The sequence below is a fragment of the Leptosomus discolor genome, chromosome 20 (assembly GCF_034619465.1).
Source record: "Leptosomus discolor isolate bLepDis1 chromosome 20, bLepDis1.hap2, whole genome shotgun sequence".
Taxonomy (NCBI): Eukaryota; Metazoa; Chordata; class Aves; order Leptosomiformes; family Leptosomidae; genus Leptosomus; species Leptosomus discolor.
The window spans coordinates 5333670-5356942 of NC_141410.1; the positions used below are offsets into that span (position 1 = coordinate 5333670).

At 42.2% G+C, this 23273-nt stretch overlaps 2 protein-coding genes across 7 annotated transcripts in view; both read right to left on the reverse strand.

Moving 5' to 3' along the window:
- The window catches only part of VPS13D (vacuolar protein sorting 13 homolog D), a 102885-nt gene extending 101733 nt beyond the window's left edge, over nucleotides 1–1152 (reverse strand). For all 6 annotated transcript variants that reach the window (XM_086476071.1, XM_086476074.1, XM_086476070.1 and 3 more), the window contains exons 1-2: nucleotides 1056–1152; nucleotides 62–139 (exon numbers count right to left, since the gene is read on the reverse strand). In XM_086476071.1, the coding sequence (XP_086332197.1) occupies nucleotides 62–139; nucleotides 1056–1152 (175 nt within the window). The remainder of the gene's footprint in view (nucleotides 1–61; nucleotides 140–1055) is intronic.
- A 5103-nt stretch (nucleotides 1153–6255) lies between these two features.
- TNFRSF1B (TNF receptor superfamily member 1B) lies at nucleotides 6256–22183 on the reverse strand. Its single transcript, XM_086476224.1, has 10 exons — nucleotides 22130–22183; nucleotides 14423–14525; nucleotides 12200–12328; nucleotides 10950–11099; nucleotides 9994–10087; nucleotides 9716–9909; nucleotides 8894–8968; nucleotides 7848–7885; nucleotides 7110–7380; nucleotides 6256–6554 (listed from the first exon to the last, which is right to left on the reverse strand). Exons 1-10 carry the CDS (start codon nucleotides 22181–22183, stop codon nucleotides 6256–6258), a joined length of 1407 nt encoding a protein of 468 aa, XP_086332350.1.
- Between the last annotated feature and the right edge of the window lie 1090 nt (nucleotides 22184–23273).

Here is a 23273-nt window from a genome sequence, read left to right on the forward strand (position 1 = left end):
AAAACATGAAATGCTTCCTGACTATAAACATTTGTCCTGCGCACACAAGCAAAATACAAACCTGCCTTTACTTCAAATGGTAACTCCAGCTCTTTCAAGGCATCTTTCTTTAGTGGCAAGTTTTCCAATTCAACAGCACCTACACAAAGCAGAAAAAAAGACAAGTCTGATAAACAAAATTACGTTAAAGAACGCCAACTTGAGCAGTATAAGCCTAAAATGACTAGCATCACGTTTTACAGAAAAACAAACATCAAACAGGATTTCATGAGAACAGCCAACCTCCCACTTCAAGCTGTGTTACAATTGCAACGGTTATCTAACATACTTGTTAATTTTTCAATGCCACGTCCTCAAACTATTTGATGAGGTCATCTAGAAGCAACCTTCTGCAAGGTGTTAGATCTGAACTTTATTGTAACTGAGGAGAAAGCTTCTACTCTTGTCTTTTCAAAGGGGACACTGCAAGAATTTCTCAAGATTAAAAAAAGCACTCAGAAGAGCTTTGAAGTGTTATAAAATATTCTCTCCAAAACCAGCAGGTAACAGCAGCGAAAGGTAAACTACAAAGCATTGATTTGAGGACTCTGTACAAAGTACAAGGCTCGTGAACGTAGCATGACAGAAAATGACACAAACCAGAAGTCGTAATTACAGGTGAGTAACTACCAGTACCAAAATGTAAGAGGTAAAGGCTACAGAATACTTCCTGCCACAGTTTCTCAACAGGAAAGTTACTGAACAGTATTAAGAAAAATGACACTCCATTATTATATAAGCATGCTGATAAGATATGCTAAGCATACTTTTTAAAGTTTCAAATAAATTGGTTTAACAGTGCTGATAAAAAGCAACAAAGAGAGGAACATGAGAGTTTACTACTCATTGTAAAGTGCTCGCACAAAGCTCTATACTAAACAGGTTTATATAAACATTAAACACAATATTAAGTGACTGTTTCTATCACATCTTCCAGTTATTACAAAAATATAACACTTTTTTTTTTTTTAAAATCACAGTATGAAAACACTAGAGAAAACACCACAAAGCCTCACCCTTTAGAAGAGCGACTGAAAGTTGGTCTGTGTTCAGGTTATTGACGTATTTGCCCAAATAGGTGTTGAGGACCCAGGCTACCAATCCTTCCAACATGACTGTCCTAGAAGGCGGCAACTAACTTTTTTCTGACATTTTCTGGATTTCTATTTCATAATTAATAGGCTCGCTCTGAAAGAAAGAACATGAAGAAAATTATTGTCTGAAATATACACTGGCAGCAGAGCTGACATACTGCTATCACTATAATTCTTACTGTAACCAAGCTAAATAGCATTAAAAACACTAAGCTTGATTTCTATTTTAATGCTTCATGCTATGCTCTTTAAGTCTCAAATCAGAGCTTCATATAGAGCTTTGACGATTACAGACCACTCCCATTTGTAAATTAAGTTCATCTTTCCATCATTTTTCTAATCAAAATGCCACATTTTGTTGCAGTAATCAAGAAGGCCAAGCTACAATCCTCTTCCAGAAAAGGGAAAACTAAAATTCCACATTGATCTGAAGCAGTTTTGTACTGGCCTGCTCGACTTCTGCTGCCAGTATTTTCCTCAAGTTGCCAGCATTCCGGTTTTGGAAGCCTGGTCTAAAGTAACAGCACAGAGACTTTGACTATTATTTTTGTAGAATTCTTATGACAACTGTGAAACAAGTCACCCTACCCAAACCCCTTTTTTGGGAAGAGCGTACACGTGGGAAGTAACCAGATACAAGTCACATAAATAGCTCATCAACAGTTACTCTAAAGGTTTCAAAGTGACAGCATAGATTGCTGCATCAAGGAGGGGAAAACAAGCTACATTAGAGAAGCAATGCTGGTGATACCTGTAAATGTTTCCCTTCATGCTCTTTTCCAATCACTTGTTTCACCTTATGTGGTAACCAGACCATTAGAACCCCTAAGTCCCTGTTCAAGTTTTTAACCAGTGAATTGCAAAACTACTATTAGCTTCTGCAAGGGTGGATCAAGCACGTTATTACAGTAAGGAGAAAAGCATGCAGGCCATATCTCATGGTTAGAGTGCAATAAATGCATCGGTTCTGTGTTTAGCAAACTCTCCCAATGCCACAGACCTCCCTAAACCAGCGTACGTCAGATTGAGTCCCGCAGAGCGGAAAGGCAAATTATGTCAGACGTTTTACATCTGACATGAGCAGAAAAGACTTCAAGAGTCACACTTTAAACTTTATATTAAGATTCAGGGTTTTCCCATAATGAGGTTGATTTTAGGCACCCCCATTTAAGCCCTTATTTCTTTAAAAAAAAATATGGTGAAAACGTTTAACAGATACAGTTAAATAAAATAACTGGAGTTAAGCAAATAACGAAAGGCTTTTTCTGAAAGCTGGAAAGTGAAACTATGCTGTCATGCAGGATGAAACACAAACATCAGAAATAACGTAGGGAAGTTACATTTGAATAAAGCATATCTTCACATTAAACACATTTAACACTTTTACCTTTGTAAAATTTTTCAACATTTTTCAAATCCAATAGTAATATTCTACATAATAAAGACCAAGCATTTGTACACATGGGGACACCACCCTATATTACCAGGTTTTACTTTAATAAAATTGGCAAGAAAGCTGAAGTTCAAACACAAGAAATTACAGCAATCCTTGTCACGTTACCCTTAAAAAAAAAAAAAAAAGTAAATTTAAAAAAGAAATCTACAGGTGTTAGGAGCCAAATCAGAGGAAAGATCTTGAAGAAACATTCAGCACAGAACAGATTAGCACTCCGCTGATTGAAAACCCCCAGTGCCCGAACAATTCCATGCCTGAAGTCATCGCAAGAACTGTAAATAAGGTAAATCACCTCCTTTACCTAAATTTGCGGAACATAAGTAACTATTTAGGAATCTTTCCAATGCTTTAAGGCTTTTACATCTCTAACTTTTTAGTCCACTGTAAAGAAAACCAGAACGTTTATGTTCTATGATAGTGTGTTCATTTTCTTAACATACATAGTAAAAAAAGGAACAGTCAGTGCTTATCAGGATGAGAATCAAAGTCCAAACCAGGGCTCGCTTTTCCGGAGTAAGATGCAGTGTTTCCAACAGGGAGGCCAAGCCAGGCGACAAAGCAGCGGGGCCAGGGGCAGCTCGAAGGCTGCGCGGGAAGGCGGGAAGCGGGCTGGGACGCTTCTGCCCGTCAGGGCGAGCGAGAAGGGGAGCACTGCACTCCGGGCCCGGTCACACCAAAAAAGGGCGGGGAGGCGCCTTCAGCACCGCTCTCCCTTCTCTCTCTCCACGCACGCGAACACACCGTGGGGAAGGGAAGATACGCAAGAGAGGCGACCTGTTGGCACGCACCGCATGCCGGAGTGAAAGCGAAAGGTCACCTTGCCCAGAGGCGGCCGGGGGGAGCCCTGAGGAGGCCACGGAGAGACCGGGGGCTGACTGCCGGCGCCACACGGGGAGTGCGCCCCAGGGGCACCCGAGGGGCCCAGCCGCGGGGCTGAGGGGCAGCTCTCCCCTCCACCGCCCCGGCGTCGACAAGCAGGGACGAGGCACCGCGCCGCTGCCCCTCGCCCCCCCGGGCCCGGGACGGCGGGGCGGAGCCCTGCGAGGGGCGTGAGGCAGGGAGGGGCCCCTCAGGGCCGGGCCCGCGCCGGGCAGCCGCGGTCGAGCTCGGAGCGGAGGCTGACGCAGGAGGAAACGAGAGCCGGGGCCCACGGCCGGCAACGCGGCCTCGCCCAGCGCCCCCAGCCCGCCGGTACCCACCTGGGCTCCCGGTGGCGGCCGCCTCCTCGGTGGCGCGCGGGGGTCGGCGGGCCGCACGCCAATCGATGCCGAGCCAAGCGACGGGGGGACGCCTGGGCAGGGGAGCGCCGAGCTATCGATGTGCGCGTCGCCCGCCTCCTCTAGGCGTGGCGGCCGGGGGCGGGGCGGGGCGGGGCGGCTGCGGCAGGGCCCGCCCGGCAGCCCCGGCCCGGAGGCGGCTGTGAGGGGCCGCGATCCACGGCCGCCGCGATCCGGGCGGGCGACCACAGGGCAGCGAGGAAAGTCTTTCGGCTCTTGAAAGCGTCAAGGGGGCCTTTGCCCCGGCTGGAGGTTAAGATTATGGCTTTATTCGTGGCCGCTGAAGTGAAAGAGCGGTGTTCATGGATAAGGGTCCTCCAGCCGAGCGCCTACGCCCAGGCTGCAGCCCTCTTGGAACTGGGCGGTGACCGTAGGAAATAAAATTGTTTGGAAAGCAGCAGTTCAACCGATGGAATTAAAGAACCCGTTCTAGGAATTAGAATTTTGTTTAATGAAGAGGTCGGAAAACTTGAAGATACACTCATTATAAAAATGCAGGCTTTTTTTTTCTTTTTTTACTTTATAAGCAAACACAAGCACATTTTTCCTCCCTCAACATAAAACTTGGATTTTCCTTCTATCATACAGCTCCATCATTGTAAAACCCAGTATATTAATGGCCAGAAGGGGATCCTCGTTTTTAAAACTTCTTCAAAAATCTTCCACCTGTTCTTCAATGTGGGCCCAACACAGGGAGCTGACAAGACACGAAAGTACTCGGTACAGTGCAAGAGGTTCAAAGCGCTGTATAAAATGAGGTTCTTTTCTTGCATAAATGCTTCAGTTTGGTAATAGTTCCAGTGTGCCCATTTTCAAAGTCTTCTGAAAATTACCTTCAAGTTTAATACACAGTTGTAAAAGGTTTCTTTGTAGTCGAATTATAGACCTCTTTGCCAGTTCTCAGTTCCAGAAATAACGTTAGTAAACCTCATAGCTTTTGTGGAAGTTTAAAATTTGTATGTTTAAAATCTTATCTCTTCTGTACCTGCAGATTAAATGCTATTACAAAATAACCTTTTTCAGACTAAGGCCTCAGAAATAACTACTGCATTGTTTCTCTTGAGGTAGAATAGAATAGTTCAGTTGGAAGGGAAGTACAGTCATCACCTAGTCCAACAGTATGTTTTTATGGCACAAAAGAAAATGGGTTTGCCTACTGTATGACTTCACCCAAACGCAATTTGGACACTATTGCAAATTCTTGTTGAATACAGATGCCACAATTGTCGGTTAAGTCACATACGTGAAATATAATTACAGGAAATGGGATCCCAAAAATTGACTTCCAAAAGCAAGACTGCCACTTGCTTCAAGGAGAACCCCCACTAATTTTCTGTAAAAGGTGGCTGGATTGTCAGTGTCAAGCAAGAAGTGAAGGAGAACAGGATTTTCTGGTTCTGGGGTTTGAGTCAATTCCACTCTTTACAGATTACGCTATGCAGTCATCAAGAGACAGTCGTTTTCTTGAGGTCAGTTGGCATGAGCTATCTGGCATCCATATTGACATGGATCTTCTCTAATATTCACTGGTACACAGGGGAAAAATATTTTAGGTTTAAGGTTAACCTCAAAAATGAGGTCAGAATCAATCAGGGAAGCATATTAAATCATCCAGGACACAAAGATGACAAACTTTAGAGCTGTCAATAAAAGGAACTTAAGTCCTACTCCAAGATAACTATTTAACCTAGATTTTTTTTCTAAAATAAAATGAACATGTACAGCTAATGAAATGCTATTGTTTAAGACTTAAAAGATGTAATCTATTAAAAAAAGCTCCTGTAAAAGATTTCACTGCTTGATATACTTAAGATTGATTTAAGAAGTTTGTTCCAATAATGAGCAAAAGCAAACTAATAATAAAAGAAATATCCAGGAGGATAAGGGAAAGTATGTCCATGAAGATACGGTATAGGAAATCGAATGCAATATTTTTAAAATTAAAATAAAATGGATAATTCATTAGCATTGAACAAATGATAATTTATCTCTAGTCTCTTAGAAGTGCTGGTCCCAGCTGTGTTCTTGACAGACGGCATACCTGAACCCAAATTACCATCACAAGAAGCCTCAGCAGAAAAATCAATGGCATAAGTTAGAAAAATGTTCCTTTTGAAATCTGGTGAAGGTCTCTCTAGGGTATCACAGAAGAAAGGGAGGAGTTTGCCATTCAGTTTCAAAGAAAAAATATTCAAATTTTTTTAAACTGCTAAGATCATCCTTCGACTCTCAAAGCCGACGAAAGAGATTAAAAACCTCGACAGCATCATTGTCTATATTTGTCTGAAATTTCAGGACTCAAGGAATGCTACATTTAACATAATGTTTGAAGATAAAGAGTTGTTTGATTAATTTTATCAGTCAACCAGTATATGAGCTGTAATGTCCTTTAACTGATTTTCATCCCCGCATCTTGAATACCCAGAGGAAACTTCTTTTCTTCTGAAACCAAGTCTTGAAGTAAATTGTCCTCCTTTTCCACTGAGATCTGAATTTCAGTTTCTTTTTTCAAGGGGTTTTCTTCTTTCGAAAGGGGAATTTCTTCCCCTGTTGGGGAATAACAGGGAGCATTTCCATAATCCATGCTCATTGACCTAGTCTGTTCTGGGAACTGGGAACTGCAGTCTGGACTACATACTTTAACAATACAAGTCACATTCACCTGCGTTCCTCCGTTGCCAGAATATTCTGTCAAATAAACAGAAAACACATTAATCATGGAAGAATGAAACCCAGAACAGGCTGGTTGGATTCTTTGGCTTAAAGTTAAAATAGACACTAAATATCTTCTTGCTTCACTTAATTTAGGTAAGCTGGTGGAGTTGGTTCTGTAGCACTGTAGGGTTTTTTTGGTACCATAAAATCCACATGTCATCCCAGCAATAAAAAAAAAAAAGCCATAAAAATTAAGAGAGCCCTGGATCACAGCCAACTCCCTACCCATCTGTGCCATTCCAGATGCTTTTGACAATGTTCTTTACTTACTGCTCCTTTGGCTCGTACCCCCACTCACAGGTAGGTGCCTACCACCACACTGATCCCTTACGCTGCAAATACCTTCTTCTCCATTGAGCACACTCGCTTTACTATGTGGGTATCACTTTTCTTTTCAAAAGTTACTAAATACTCTCTCAGCTGAACACGAGTCTGATGTTTTATCCTGCCATTTAAACTTCTGCTAAAAAGACTCATAACTGACAATCGAATTTCAAGAGGTTCTGGATCATTCTGACACGTTTTTACCTGAACTTGCAGAGTTGTGCCTGTCTCCACTGTGAAGCTTACAACCTTCTGCAGCTGCGTGTTGCTGCTGAAATCCTTCCGTTTCTTTCTTTTCATTGTTCTTGTTACTTATTACACTGACTTTTGCAGATCCGTTTGGATTACTCAGGGAGCTACTGCTGGACCCAGGAGTTTCCAGGAGGTGCTGTTCCTCCTGTTCAGAACTGCTGGAGTTGTGTGATCCTGTATTTCTTACTTTTTTGTCATACTGCTTTTCTGTAGGGGAAAAAGGCTGGAACATTTGCAGAGAAACGCAAAACATTAATCTTTTTTAAAAACACTGAGAAAGAACTGGTCGGTAGTTGGGCAGCTAAAGAAACCACTGATAATCACAATTTGCGTAGCGATGACTGTAACTAAAATTCATACCAGCTCATCAGGTGTTCCACAAAATGAACCCGTCTCCTGAAGGCACCTACGTACTTCACTGACTGCCTAGGGACCAATGGCTCTAAAATCTGGTCTCCTGAACCACCCTGTGTCTTGTGGCTAAGACAGCCTAACATAAAGCAAGGATGGTTACGTGGGTTACGTAAGGTACATCTTACACCCCAGTTTGGGGCCCAAACCACCCCATTCTCACTCCAGTTGTCTTTCTGCTGTGCAGTTTTTCTTCTACTTGTAATTAGATAAGACTGCATGATTTCTATAGAACTTTTAAAGAACCGGAAAACATGGAAAGGAAGGAGTGACACTCACCGAATCTGCTTCTGTAGTCGGTGGAGAGTATACAAGGGCTGCAAATGAGGAAAGACAGGTCATTAGCGCCCAAATTTTAGTGGCAAAAGCTGCTCTCTTAACTAGTCTAAGCAATATCCTCTGCTCCTGGAATAAACTCCAAATGTACATTTGTTACACACTGTTTGAAAATGTTGAAAGCTATATTGTATTAGCTTTGTAAGGTGACTTAAATTTAGCCAGCAAGCAAAGAGGGACCTCTGCATAAATTAATTTTTCTAGTATAGTGTCAGTGAGAAAAGGTATTGATGACAATAAACTATGGTCGTGACTGTTTAATGATAACATTTGATCATGTCTAATACTTAAATGATGAAATATAAAGCATCGAACAAGCTCCAGCAGGAGCACCACCACTGTACAGTTGTCCAGCTTCACTAGGATGTTGTATGTTTAGACAATTATCTAAAATCTAAGGAACAAGAGAGATTTGAATGGGACATTTGCCTCACTGTATCCCTGTATTGAGATTAATTTCACCCCATGTGATTTCATAAAGATACTTTTACTCTCAATACATATGGAACGCCTACGGAATTCCTGGAGTATGTTTTTAGTTCTATTTTTCTGTAGCCGCAAAGCTCATGTGATCAGGCTGATTTGCATGAGTTTTCTCTTAGTCTCTCTTCTATTGACCTTTGAACCTTTTTGCCAAATTCACCCCAATGTAACAGAGGAATGGTCGGGGTTTCATGAAGCTATGGGTTGCCAGCTAGTGAGGCAGAAACCTGTAAACCATCATGTTGTCGCCTTGGGAAAAAAAAAAAAAAACCACACAAAAACCCCCAAAACTAATCTATACATTATTAGACACTGAAGAATCTCCATGTTAGTGCTACTTCACCCCTATCCAGCCACCAGGAAAGCTTCAAAGAGAGCTAGCATCTTCTAAGACACTAATGTCAGTCAACCACTAGGCTCCAATCAGTAGGAAATAAGATGACATTCTTCCCAATATATACAGATCTGCTTGTTTTCAATGAATCTTACCTTTTCACAAATCTTACCTTTTTTTTTGGAGACTAAGCAATACCCCAAAATAGTGATTACCAGGACCAGTAACAATGGCCCTGCTACTGATCCTGAAAATAAATAAAAAAGATCAATTGTTTAGCAGGTGGATCTGACAATGGATCTCCTTAGAAAGAGGTAGGTTTGTAGTTTCTGTCCATGGCTACAAAAGCTAAATTTACAAGTACCGGGTCTGTCTGACATTCACATTTGATGCCTCTATTGTCAGACAACTGAGGTCTCATTTCAATCTCCACCACTTCATAAAACTGAATTTTCCTGTCCTGAAAAGTGAGGACAGGCTTTTGGCCTCAGTCACAAAAGATACCTCTCTAGGCTAGCAACGGTTTGTTAAATGCAAGGCCAGGCAGCCCAGAATGCTCCTAAACAGATATGGCTTCTGGATAGGTGGCGAACAGGAGAGAACACATCCACACTTGTGAATGCTGTGTCTTGGGAAAGGCTGCCAGAAGTCTCAAAAGACCCCTCACCAGTAGGTTTATGAAGTCAAGTTTGCCTCAGTCCAGACCTTTCCTACCAGCACCTTCATAGCAGCAATGCTCAGGAAAGGCCTTGTATAGTCTAGTTTGGGGCTTTTTAGAAATATTTCCAGAATTACGAGGACTGTAGAACGCACGGGGGTAGCGCAGATGCACAGGTAAGTGTTACGTGACTCACTACAAGCAGTGTCCCGTTGTACTAATTCAGCTCTTCTGAGGGTCTGTTTGGGTACAGGCAATTGGTCTTGGAAAGAAACTGAGACCTAAATATAAACCTGCTCCCTAGCCAGTCAAAAGTGACTTTAAATCATAGCTCACCGATGATGTAAGACATGTCAGGTACAGAGTTTAAAATGACAGGTCGAGTTATTACTTCAGGTTTGCTGGAAGCCGAGCTTTGGGTCAAGAGGAGGTTCAAAACAGTGTGAGGTAGAACTGTGACGACCGCAGCTCCTGCGTCACTGCAAACAGTGTCATTCACGCGGTTACCAGGAACAGCCACTGATTTACAACTGCAGGAAAGAAAAAGGGAAGTCGGGAAAGAAAGCCACCCTGTGCACAGTTGAGGTTGCTATTGGACAGAAACGCTGGCTTACACTGTGTGTGGGATGCAGCTGGTATTGTAAGATTCCTCATGTGAAAAAGTGCCAGGAGGACAAGGTTTACATTCTGTATCTGTGCTATCTGTCCCTTTAAACAAATAGAAAAACTCCAGTTAGTCATCTAGTGAGAAACAAGAAAAAATAATCAAGGTCTGTGGTACAGATCCTGGAAGTGATACAGAGGCAGTACTCAAAACACAGTCCTGAAACACCACAGAAGAGATTAATTTTTGAAACACCCAACCCAAACACAAGTCAGAACATTAATCAGCTGCCCTTGATAGTCAGTCTTTTTCAAAGACTGCAAAAACCTACCACAAGGTTAAAATGTGGCACTGCAGACAAAGTTGAGCTTTTTCACTAGTCCCTGACGGACTGACCACCTATTCCATCCTGTCGGAGTTCTGTATCTTTTTAAATGACTGAATTTCTTAAAAACATTTGGTATTCCACCTCTTTGAATATTATTTATTATCTTGAGACAGCTACATCATCAGAGTGATTTTCATCATCTAATAACAACAGATTAATTCTGCAGGACAGCATAGAGTCATCACTACTTACTGTAACCAAAATTCAACCTGAAGGATTTCAGGAGGAATCAAGTGGCCTTGAATCTGAGTCACTTGTACAGAAAAAAAATCGACAGTAGAGCAAAGCAAAGGAAGATTAAGTTGGTCTGGGGAACTTCATGATGCATGGTAGTAACAGATTGCAATGTTCTCCCTTTGGATATGCCTCGAGAATACTGTTGCTCTAGTTACTGCCTATTTGCTAAGGTAATGCTTGCACTAAAAAGAATGCATAACAGTGGGGAATAAAAGACCATATTCCTGTAAGTTACTGAGTTGGAGGCAGATTCAGAAATATTTATGGACTATTCATGCAAGAAATAAGCCTCTTTGTACAGTGAAACTATTTTGTGTGTAGAGTGTTCAGAATTAAATTACCTCTTCTGGAAACTCGGTAACCTTTTCCACATTTTTTATGCACTTTACATATTTTGCAGTACTCAAATATTTTCGAAACGCAGTATTCGTTGGGTGGACAGCTGCAGATTCTGTCCTGTGACTTAGTGCATGTTTGATTCTGCACAAATCCTGGGTTTAAAACAAGAGCAAGGCAAGATGTCATTAGCAACATTTAAAATCATAGCCTGTAATGTTTCAAGTGAACACGAGGCGATACTGACGTGCCACAAGCTGAAGACAATTTTGCAGCATCTGGCTATTGTACCGCCATAAAACAAGCACGTTATATGCCCCAACATCTACATTTTCAGAAGTTTCCTCTCTGTCTCTACAAAAGGAGAAATTTGCATCTGCAGAATGCACACCTGAAACTCTGTACCTGCAGTTGCATTATGTTATAACCATAAATATGCACATTTGTGTTACCTGTGGTCATCACTGCAGCATCTGGGGCCCATACTAAGATTTGCAGTCTATGCAGACCACACAACTGTATTTAATTGGAGACCTGACTACAGACATTTTCATACTGTAATTAACCAGCTTTGTAGGATTATCTATTTAGATGAGACCAAAGGTCCTTTGAACAACTTAGACTGTATCCTTCAAACTGACTTGCCAGTGAGCTAAATAGGTAAGTTTCTTCCATTAGAAATGACGGCAACAGTGTGACTGAATCTGTCAATGGATGGGATCTGTTACACCACTGTAGATATGTTGGTGCAACGTACCACCTTATACACTGTTAAGCTTCTTAGCAAACTGAACCAGCGTGCTCTCATTGACTATGCTGCTCTGCATATAAAAATAATATAGGAATATCACAACTGGTGTTTGCTGTTGTCAGTTCAACAGACAAATGTGGATGCTGGAAGTGATGATGACTGGATGCTGGAAATGTAATTATCGATTTACTCCTGTGCAGGTCAGGTCTTAAGCTCCCGTGGCTGGAGAGTATAAGCAGGAAGTTATTCTGCTGATGACATTTGGATCTATTTTAGTGATGCCGTGCCTTAGTTTCCAACAGTGTAAGACTGGTGTCGCATTTTTAGGACTTAGGAAGAAAAAGGGGCAGGGCCCCCTGCAAGATTTTTCCCCGATTCTTTTCCCCAAATCTTACAAGCACCAAGACCATGAGAATGGGACTATACAAGTGATAGACAAAACCTCCTAGTATTCTTAGGAGAAAAGACTAGGTTAAACCAAGCCCACTTTTTGAGCAAGCCTACCTTTCCTACAGGGTGGTGAGCAGGCGAAGCACTGAGGAGACCGATTCCAGATTGCTGTATATGTGTTAGGTCTACAGGGACTGCACTTTGTGTCCACAGTGTGACTGCAGCTCTCTGACTTATATTGACCTATTAAGACAAAACCAACAAAACAAAACAGAGAAAGCATCTCACTGGAAAAGATCACTAGGAATTATTTATGGTAAGATTCATTCTTAGCTGTAGAAACCCCTTCCCTTCACTGCCACTATCAGATCTCTCAGATTGGTAACGTATACCAAGAAAGTATTGATTTAAAGGAGGACTGCACGTATATACAGGGAAACTCTGATTTATGTTACTCATGTTTGACACCTTTTCCTACATTCTTCAGTTCAGTGAATTCCAGCCATGTTCAAACCAAGGCGGCCTCAATCCTGAACAAACCCCCTCAGCATATACTTACATGCAGCTACACAGTACATAAACCAAACTTTTACCCTTACGGAAGCTGTGTTTTGTGGTCAAACACAGGATGGTGATTCATGCCAAAAGTCAGGCACGCGCTAGAATGATGTGTGTGGGTGAGGCCCTTACTGCCTTCACAGGCAGCAAGCGAAGAAGGCATAATAAAGTGTTATCACAAACAGACCTGAATTAGAACTTCACCACTTGTCACTCCTTTTTCCTTCACCTCCTCAGCCAGCCCTAACAGATCAAAGCAATAAGTTTCTGAGGCTACTGGCATTCCAGACAAAAGCAAAAGCTACCAAAGGTAGTTTCTCCAGTGCTTCTCAGCAACAACGGAGTGTGGGCAATAAGTAAATATGAGCTCCAACATATCCATTTTGGAGAAAGGAAAACACCTCAGTTGCCATTTCCCCCTTGCTTGAAAGGGGGAAAGTCAACGTCTCATATCCTGTACAGAAATATCCTTGAAAATATACTCAGAAAGCAGGAGAAACACTGAGAAAGTCACTGGAGCTGCTTGGGGAATCTCTGTTCTCCAAAAGAAGGGGCCATGGAGGTCAGCCATAGGAATTATTTCCAAAGACTGTTTTTCCATGTACTTACTTGAAGCTTAAAAATCTGCCTCCCACATCCTGCTAATGATTTAGGCTTCGATTTTCGATAAATTATAGTACAAAAATTCAAATTCATAGTAACAAAAGTAAAGATTTTAGACTTCCTACAACTTGTTGTCCAGAGTTTTGTTATTCTGAAAAATTAAAATTAAGAAGAAATAGACTGAACAGTACACACTGCAACACAAAAACGTTTTGTCTATGAATTATCATCTTTCACCTGTTGTGTTTTTAACAAAGGATGTTTGATAAATCTGTCTAGACATTTTCAGTTAATTCAAGCAACTGTGGCTGCTTCAGCATATACTGATTTCCTGCTTAAACTTCCGGATCTCTCTGACAGGAACTCAGCATTTATGGAGACAAATTTTGTTTGCTCAGCACGTAATGAGAAAAAAAGGCAGTTTTTTGCTGTGTCTAATAGAATAATATAATGTCAACCTGCTGCAAAAACTCTATTATTAAAATATCGAAACAGCATTACTACTCTCCCCAAAAAAACCAAACCCACACCACCACCTTTCTGCAGACAACAACTTTTGCAAACAAAAGATCACTAATAGTTATCACTGGAGTGTAAGACATGACACCTCAAAGCAGGCAGTTTCTGTAGTCTTGTACCCAGTCTCTGATAGGGGTCTGCAGCATCTGACTTACAGTACAAGACCAAAAAATTCCCTTAACAAGCAAGTACAGATTATCCTATCCAACGGAAAGCCCCTTATATAAGTGATATTATCAAAGCACAGAAAGTGAGCTCTACCTCATGCCCTGGTTTACAATATATTTGTTATTAGTGGGCTTGGGTCTGACACATGTTGTCTAATTCTTGTAATTCCCTTAGTGAGCTGTTGCTCCTCGCCTGCCCCTACATTGACTTAAAAATACTTTAATCAACACACCATGCAAAGCTGTGCTTACAAGACCTCAGCAGTCTGCCTCCTGGTAAGCCCCAGCCAGGTCAACTTTGTAAGAGAATTCCAACTCTGATGAACGATGTGCCTCTCTTGCAGATATTTTTACAGTCACAGCAGTTTATTGTCTTCCAGCAGTAAAAATCTGATGCTCTTCAGATGTATAAATAATCAAAATGTACTATGCTCATCTGAAAACTGACTGAATTTGGCTGTATAAATTAATAGTTTGAATTATAACCTACCTGGAGGGCACTGGCTGCAACATTTATTAAGTCCTTCTTCATAGAATTCAGTGCTGGGATCTTTGCATTGTGCAGACTGTGGTGTATAAGGCAATGAATATTCCTAGGAGAAATTAATGGAAAATCATGAGTCACAAGTCCATTCTGAACCTAAAGTAGAGATTCAGAAGAGACAAACACTTAAAGACCAGTGCAATTATAACCACCTTCCTTTCCAAGGCACTGATGCAGGCCTGATGAAACAGAAAATAGCAGATGCCAAAAAGCCGAAGGAGAATGCACAGCTTATAAGCTATTTGAGACCATTCAGAGGTTCCTCTGTTTTTCAAAGATCTGTCACAACGATCAAAATGAATTCTTCAGGTTTTATGTTCAAAAGAATACAATGGAACTATGGGAATAGCATCACACCTGGTCACTGCTGCATCCCCCAAATCAAAGGGCTAAGTACCTATTCTCAGATGCCACGACTCAAACCACCTTTGACAACATGCCAGTGAAACCTAAATTCTTACCTGTGGGTTTATGGGGAGAAGCATTTTCTGCAAAGTGGCTATGTTAAAGTGATACCTTCTTACTTAGTAGGTCTACTTGCTATCCACATTTAGAGCCCTGTCTGAAAACTAGAAGATTGACTTTGCTACTCATTAATTCCCTCAGCCCTCTCGAGCTGGTGGAAGAGGGAGCTGCGGGTCTAGCACTACCGCAATGCTTAAAGGAATCTTTCTGTTTTCATCAGTGGGTGCAAAGGACACAAGACACTAAGTTCAATTCCCTACTGCGCCTATGTTCATTATGCCCTCACTTACACCCGTGCAATACCCAGCCAAGATAAACCATCCTTCAGGCAAAGAACCTGTACTCTTAGAACTACTTCCCCAAAGGAAAGGACAAAAGGCTTTTATCATTCCAGACACTTTGTGATTCCTTTCTGAATGAGAAAGGCCTTGATGCTTTGAAAACGATGTCTCCAAAACAATGTCTACTGCTTCTGAAAAGGAGCAACTGGCTACAAGACTTAAATAAAAGTAAAAACCTGACCTCATATGGCAGGTCCAACGCATAAGAAACAGTCATGAAATAGAGCGTACCAAGTTTTAAGCGAATACCAATCGGCCCAGCTCAATGACTTCAATGAACAAGTGTCAAAATATTTGAGGACCTGCCGTCTGTTTTCAAAGGGAAAAATACACTCACTCAAACGAAAAAGGCTAATGTTACGCAGTACAAGCGTAGGAGTTTCCTGGTAGATCAGAAAGATGTTGTTCAAAAAGTATGTGACACTGCTCAGTTTTCTGCAGCCTGAAAAGATTGCTCCATGTATAATCTACCCATTTAGAGAAGTACTTTTAAAGTATTATTAAAAAGAGAAATCAAAACAGGAACAAGCTCTTTGGAGGCCGGTAATGAAAATATCCTTCCTCCTTACTGAAAAAAACATGTTGATTATCTATTGTGTCTTCACATTACTGACAAAGTAGACTAACACTTCCCACTCTCAACAATTGCTTAAAGTGAACCCAACATTTTCTCACACAACTTGTTGAAATATTATACCTCTTATCTAGCTATATATCAGAAGCAGGATTTCACCCATCTATCCAATGGTCAGTATCAAAAAAGAACCTTTCCTGAGAATGTGAAGGCAGAGGAAGGCCTTCCTGAGTTTCAGTACTCATTCCAGAAAAGAAAAAAAGGAAAGCAAACTATTTAAATCAAAGTTTCACCACTCCTATTTAAAACACTGTGAAAACCGGTAACACTGACCAGACATCAGGACAATTCTGATCTCTTCTGATCAGTCAGTTGAGTTAAAGACTCAAAACCAGGGAGACTGGTGGTGAGTTTCACCAGTATCAGCCTCTTTTTCTCACAGCCAGATCAACGAGAAACAGTTCAAGTTGCAAACTGAAGAACAAACTTGTAAAGATGCTTTTTACAAGCTAGAAACTATAATGAGATGAGGAAGGATGACCAAAAAAAAATAAAAATCATTCTCCTTCTTAAACACTAGATCAGGTGAAGTAAGAAACGGTCGCTGAGCACAAGCTGCGTTTTTCAAATTCTGTTCTTTATCTTTTGAGCAGAAGACAGACAGTTTTGCAGGAACCATGCTGCAGCCTCAAACATCTTCAAAATCTGCTTTGGCCTTCATTTTTGCTTCCCAGCTAAGAAGGCTTATTTAAAGGGGGCTTGCACAAAGATTGAAGACTTCAAAGCAAAACCAGGAAGGTGGCTTCAACATTATCAGTTTCTTCATTATTAATGAGAATAATAACCATAATAATTCAAAAAGAAAACCAAGGCTTTTCAATATCTTCTAGCTTCAGTAGTAACTGTTAATGCTGGAGTTGGTATTACACCCTCACAGGATGGGCAACCATAAACCATACCATTTTGCAAACGTGAGCTGACACCAAAAATCTGACAAAGAAAAGGTCTCTGCTCTCATTAAAAGTGTTTTTCATTTAAGTTACATTCTTTTTTTATTAAAAGAAGAAATATCAAGTGCTGTCGTCACATTTTTGTAGTCACTATGATCAACTTCATTAAAACAAGCACTTGAGAGTCTTTAAAATGTAAAACTTCACTGCAGGAGCAGACACAGGAAAAAAAAAAAAGGGGGGAGAAATACAATAAACAGCATCACAAATTATCCTGCTGGTAAGGCTTCCTGGCAAAAAATGTTCTTATTTTATCCTCTGCATTGTCTGTTGCATATACTGCCCTGGGAGTTAAGACAGACAGGAAAACCTGTTGGTTGATGGGTTCACATCTATCTCTCTTCAGTTACGCTTGAAAGGATATCTCTATTGGCTGATACAATCTCTTTGAAATTTTATCTGATGAGCTGTGGCTCTCAACAACATAAAATTGACAACTCCTTGCCAACTGTCCTCAAAGAACATTACAGGAAACCAAAGGGGACTTTAACTCACTTAGATACAATTTACACACACACACACTCACACACAAGCTCCCCTTTGTTTGCCCTGGAACAATGCCATTAATTTTAGTAGTTACTTCCAGTGTAAAGTAGTTTAATCAAAGCTGTCAGGGCCACCAGCCAAATCTCCTACTCTGTCAGAGGAAATGTAGGTATAAAACTCCTGGATTTTTTTGGCTACAAGAAGACCCCACTTTTTCTGGCCATCACACCAATTTGAAGGTCTGAGTTGGGCAGCACAACACTTGTATCTGGCCTCCAGGTCCATTGGCTGCTTCGAGCTGAAAGACTGATGAGTATGGGCCAGATTCTATTCCATAGTCTTTGCATTTTGTTACTGATTGTGTCTCTCGTTAGTCTTTATTTTGTCTTCTGCTTTTAGGGTGATTCAGTGTTCTGTAGGCACATTGTGTGAAGGAAAACTAATCTGATACTGCATCTTTTGTGTTACAACCTTAGAACTTCTCAGATTAGGTAGTAGTGTCTAATGGCAGCAGAGTTTTAAGACAAAATGAAGACTTTGGAAGATTCTTTTAATTTGATAGGTACAAAAAGTAGTAAAATGCCTCTATCTAGCAGCAGAGGCACAAACTTTACCAAACATGATATTTAGTCTAGCTCTATGCACATCAAATTAAGCAATATATTTTGGCATAGAAATGGGTAAACCATGCTTGCCTTTGACTACACAGCTCACTAGGGAGATTTGTGCAATGCCTGTGTATTAAGCAACAACTAAGAAGCTACAAGCAAAAAGTCAATGACCCAAGACGCTCTTTCCAGGGTCCCTGATTTGTTTGAATCATTTTCCCATCTGCACCACAGACACCCAGTAGATAGCTCGCTCCTCTCCAGATAGGTCACCTAACGCAGTCTCCATACCGAGAGGTTAGTATAGGCTCTTCTAAATACGTATGCACAAGCACAGTTGTTCCCAAGATTCCCTATATCCTACCCACCGGCAGATAAAACCAGCAGAGAACGTGCCTGTATCTCATGATCTTCAGGCCTGCAGCTGTACCTGTGCTGTGAGGAGCAGCACTAGTGCAGGGAAAGGGCCTGTCCTCCCCCACACAGTCGCACAGAAGCCAACCACAACTGAGACCCTAACGTCTGTACCGGCACTGAGCCCAAGTCGTGAACAACGAAACAAGATTTGGGTTCAGACTTCTTCCAGATTAGAAGGGCTTGATCCAAGGCACCAACCTGGCTTTTCCTATTGGTGAGGAAGTTCAGGTCTCAACTACTCGCAGCACGTCACAATATAATGCATTCCCTATATGCTGAATATTAATTATAATTAACATCATTTCCTTTACTACCTGCCTTACCACTCATGCCTGCATTCCTAGACTTTCTGTGTAATTAAATTTAAGTATCTTCAGTAATAGAAATAAACAATACTAATATAATGGATGAATACATATATATATATTCATTCACATAACATTCATTTTCACTCAAGGAGGCCATTTAAACAAAAATAGTTAAGCATACATTTTAATCCTAACTCACATGTCTACATTTTTATTGGTCGTCTTTTCATACAGTTGCCTTCTTCAAACTCAAGCTGTCAAACAAAGGAGTCTGAACAGGAACTACATCTGGCATATAACGTTCTTTACGCATATGAAACCACAGTGAAGTCAAAGGACTCTGACGTAAAAATCTGTGCTACGGGAAGGACTTGAGGTAAAGAGATACCATTTGCTGAGCTACCAAACCTGCTGAAGACAGGAAAAAACAGTATTCTGTTTAAAATACTTAAACTGGTCATTTACAAAAATAATTGTTTTGAAGATTAGTTATCAGATAACAGCAGGTCTCACCAAAATCAGCTGGAGTTGTACCAGGCTGTACCAACTATACTCAAACCACAAAGCTTCTTTTAAAGTGTTTTCCTGCAAGTATCACTCTAAGATTATGGGTCCATTACATGAATTGTTCTCCCATCCTATACTGTACTTTACTTCTGTAAAGCATCGGTCCTTGCACAGCCACAGACAAACAGATTTACAACTCCACGTTCCCCCTCCCTGAGCAAACAGTATCTTTTTTCTTACTGTTAGGGATTCTACTTCATTGCCACTCACCACCATCATATGAAAACATTTTCCCAGAATGAGATGGCAGGAGGCTGCACAGAGTATCGAAGCTACTCGCAACGTGCAAAAATTATAGAAGCAAGACAAAATTTGTAGGAAGACACAGTATATTTTATTATATACGTACTGGAAAAACATACACACTTCCAGGAATACCAGCTCTTCTGTTTCAAAACTTCAGGCTTACATATCTGAAAGGTGTTGGTCTGTTTTCCCAAAGGTTGCCTAATAACAGGTATCATCCACTAGATCACGATCTGACACTTACAGTAACAGGCACTGTCAAAGCTGAAGAGCCTTAAAAGTCTAGTTTTCCTGCAGAAAGCAAAGATACTCAGGCAAACAAGGGCTGAAAGCAAGAAGAATAACAGCTTGCAGGCCTGAGAAGGCAGGAAGACAGGTTGTCTCCGCATCACTTGTTGGAGAAGGGCAGGGGATGAGCAAGTTCCCGAGAAAGGATCAAGTCAGGATTGGCCACATTAGGTTTGACCTTACGTGGAGACATCCTAGTAGATGCACCTAAGGGAGACAGGGCGACACCCAACATTGAGAGCAGAGGAGGAAAGGAGAAGCTATGCAAGCCCGAAGTGTAAAGATGGCAGACGAAGAACCTTCCCAAGATGCCCCAGGTGTACCAGCCAAAATCACTGCCAGAGGGGATATCTGTCTTCTAAGCCAAGTCCCAGAATTGGCAGTTTTCTACTATTTTGAAACAAAATACTTCGTTGGGATGGTGCTGCTTGTCTCACAGATCACTTTTGCAATGCTCTGTTAACACTTTCAGTCATCACGAACTTTGATGCAATAACCGCAAGCGTGGATATGTACCACATACGTGGTTGTCGCACGTGTGTGATACAAGGTCACCCACAGCCCTCCTAGCTCTGACCATGAAAAAGCAGGGACAGCTGCGCAGTCTGCTCAGGTTTATTTCAGGATTTTTCCACGAGATCTGCTTTATGCTTATCCTTTTGCAGCTCAGAGTATGCGCGTGGTTATCCACACACCTTCCACTCACCACCAGCATTGCCCTACAACCACTCAGCAGCATCCAGAGGACGACTTTCTCCGCACACATCAGCAACTACACTGCGGACACGCTGCGCTGCTTTGCAAAGACAGTTATTTAGGGTAAGGCTATTGAGAAAGTTTCTATTAAAAATATCTGGTGACTGAGTTGTTCAAAATGGCAAAAATTATGTTCAGTTCCTGCGAGTAACACAGGGAGCGAGGCTAGAAGCTTTCAGATCATTTCAGCTGAATGAGAAAAACCAAGAAAAACATCACTCAAGAACTATTGCTTTGCCAGTTTCTCTCCCTCAAAAATAAAATAAGTTTACTTTAACTGATCACTTTTTAAAATTGATATAGCAGGCAGGTTTTTTCCAGCTCTGGGCAGATGTGGTATTTCTGAGACTACTGATTTTGTTTTTCTGATTTATATATGGACTTCTCTTTAGTTTGTCACAATGTAAAAAGCGATGCTGAAAGTTTCCTTCATGACTTCCATCATTATGTTTAGGGTGAGAGGAGAGTTAATTTCTTTTGAATCTATGCCCTTTGTTCAGCAAGAAGCTTGACAAAAGTTTACACTGAAATTTTGGTGATAAGGTCTGCTACAATTCTGAGACTCTCCCTTCTTTATCTGCTCTACCCTATTCACTCCAAATGTGTTCAGTAAAGCAGGTTCAAAACACTATTGCCTTACAAACCAGGGCTGAATTCAGTATGAATGAGAAGCAGTTAAAAGAATTAATTCAATATATTGTCAACCCAATATAGCACCCAGCACTCCTTAAAAGACCAATGTGTAATTCCAGGTTGAATATACATTCTGATATCCTCGCCTGGTTTCACTGAGCCTTTGTCTTACGGAGGCTAAATTAATATGATTAAATAAACATGTAAATAACACACACACCCCATGAAAAAGCAATGACTTGGACATCTCAGCAGCATCTCCATCTTTATCTTCACAGTCCAGGATGCTTTAAAATCAGATAGAAAAAAAGCTATCAACATAGCAGTACAGCATACACACAAAGTCAAATAGATCCCATCAAGCTCTTTAGTTTAAACAGTTAAAAGCACCCATTGCCAAATAGCGGTACAGTTGGACAGCAGAGAGAACAGTCCCAGCTGCATCGCATCAGGTCTTAGATGTAAATCAAAGCGCCGTTCTGTGTAAATAGGGAATAGTTTCAGGGATCCAGCAGAGCACAACAAGCTCTTCCTGTTTAAACAACGGTGTAAAATACATACAGATTTACACTCTGCACTTGCCAGGACACTCACACTTTCAGCAAATAGTCAAACAAGCATGAACAACGAACCCATTTCCAATGAAAATTAAGCAAAACCGGTTAGTCATCGCTTTGGGAAGCCGGGAAATAACAACGCCACAGCCAAAGGGAGCAAGATGAGCTTTAAAGAAGTCCAAGAGGGGACTTGAGGCTCCAGATCACGGAATTCAGCCCGAGCAGAGGAGCTGGGGGGACGGCAAGCCCGGCGGCAGCACCGAGCCCGCTCGCCGCGCCCTCCGCACGCCCAACGGCGAGCCCCGGCCCCCTCGCAGCGCCCCTTGCCGCGACCCCAGCCGCGCTCCCGCCTCCCCCCGGCACGGCCCCGCGGGGGCTCCCCGGGCCCCGCACTCACCCGGCCGCCCGCGGCGTGCAGGAGCGCGGCGAGGAGCGCCCAGCGCGGCCCCATCCCGCCGCCGAGTGCCGCCGGGGCGGGGCGGGGCGGGGCGGGGCCGGCGGGGGCCGGCGGGGGCCGGGGGGGGCCGGCGGGGGCCGGCGGGGACCGGGGGGCCCCGCCCCGAGGCGGGCGGCAGCGCCGAGCTACCCCGGAGGGTACCGGGCCGCCGGTGCCCGGCTTAGGGAGCGCTGTGGCCTCCTGGCCAGGGGTAGCGGCTCCTTCAGCTGTCTGAGAAGGGGCTCTCGGCGTGCGGGAGGGGTCTCTTCAGTCGCGTTTATGCCCCATTAGCCCCAAAATACGAACCTGCCCCTCGCAGCGGTCGTTAGTACCCGCCGTGCCCCCGCCCCACGTTCACTCGTGTCTCGTACGCGCTGCCGGGAAGGCACGGAGAGACCTCAATGTAAATTCAGACCCGCTCTGCTCTTGAGGAAAACTCCCGTCGACCAACAGCTTCGTCACTTCTGCGTGGCTCGCTTGTAAAGACATTTTTTCTGCAACTATTGTATGCACTGAAATTATCAAGAATTAAACGTTTACGTATCAGACAAGAAAAGTGTGGCTATGGCTTAAAATCCATGGAATTTTTAATTCAAAGATTACCAGCATTATTAAACTAACCGACTGTAATACATCTAGCAGGTTGCAATGTGTATGATTCATCTAGAAAGCTGTTGCAGTCAAACAGATTAATTTATATACAGAGCTGAAATATACCATTAGCTGTCATTACTGAACATCCTTTAACAATCGCAGCCAGGTGAACACAGCCAGGTGAACACGGTTATTCACAACTTGTGGATACACAAAGTGACGGTTGTCTAAAACGAAACAGAAGTTCCTGTACTTTTCAAGAATGAAGCATATGCACTGGAAAGCAATGAACTACCCTGACTGGAAGAGGGGAAAGAGTGACCAGTATTTGTCCTACTCAGTTTTTTCTTGTTCCTTCTGTTGCTGTTTTCTGTCAGTATTTGGTGACTTGACCTTCCTTCGCACAACAAGCACTTAAACCAAAAAATGTTCATTCTGTTTCCTTTTTCACCTCACGTAACCGCTGCTGACACGGCAATACTGACAGCCAAAAGAAATGTCGATCTGAGCA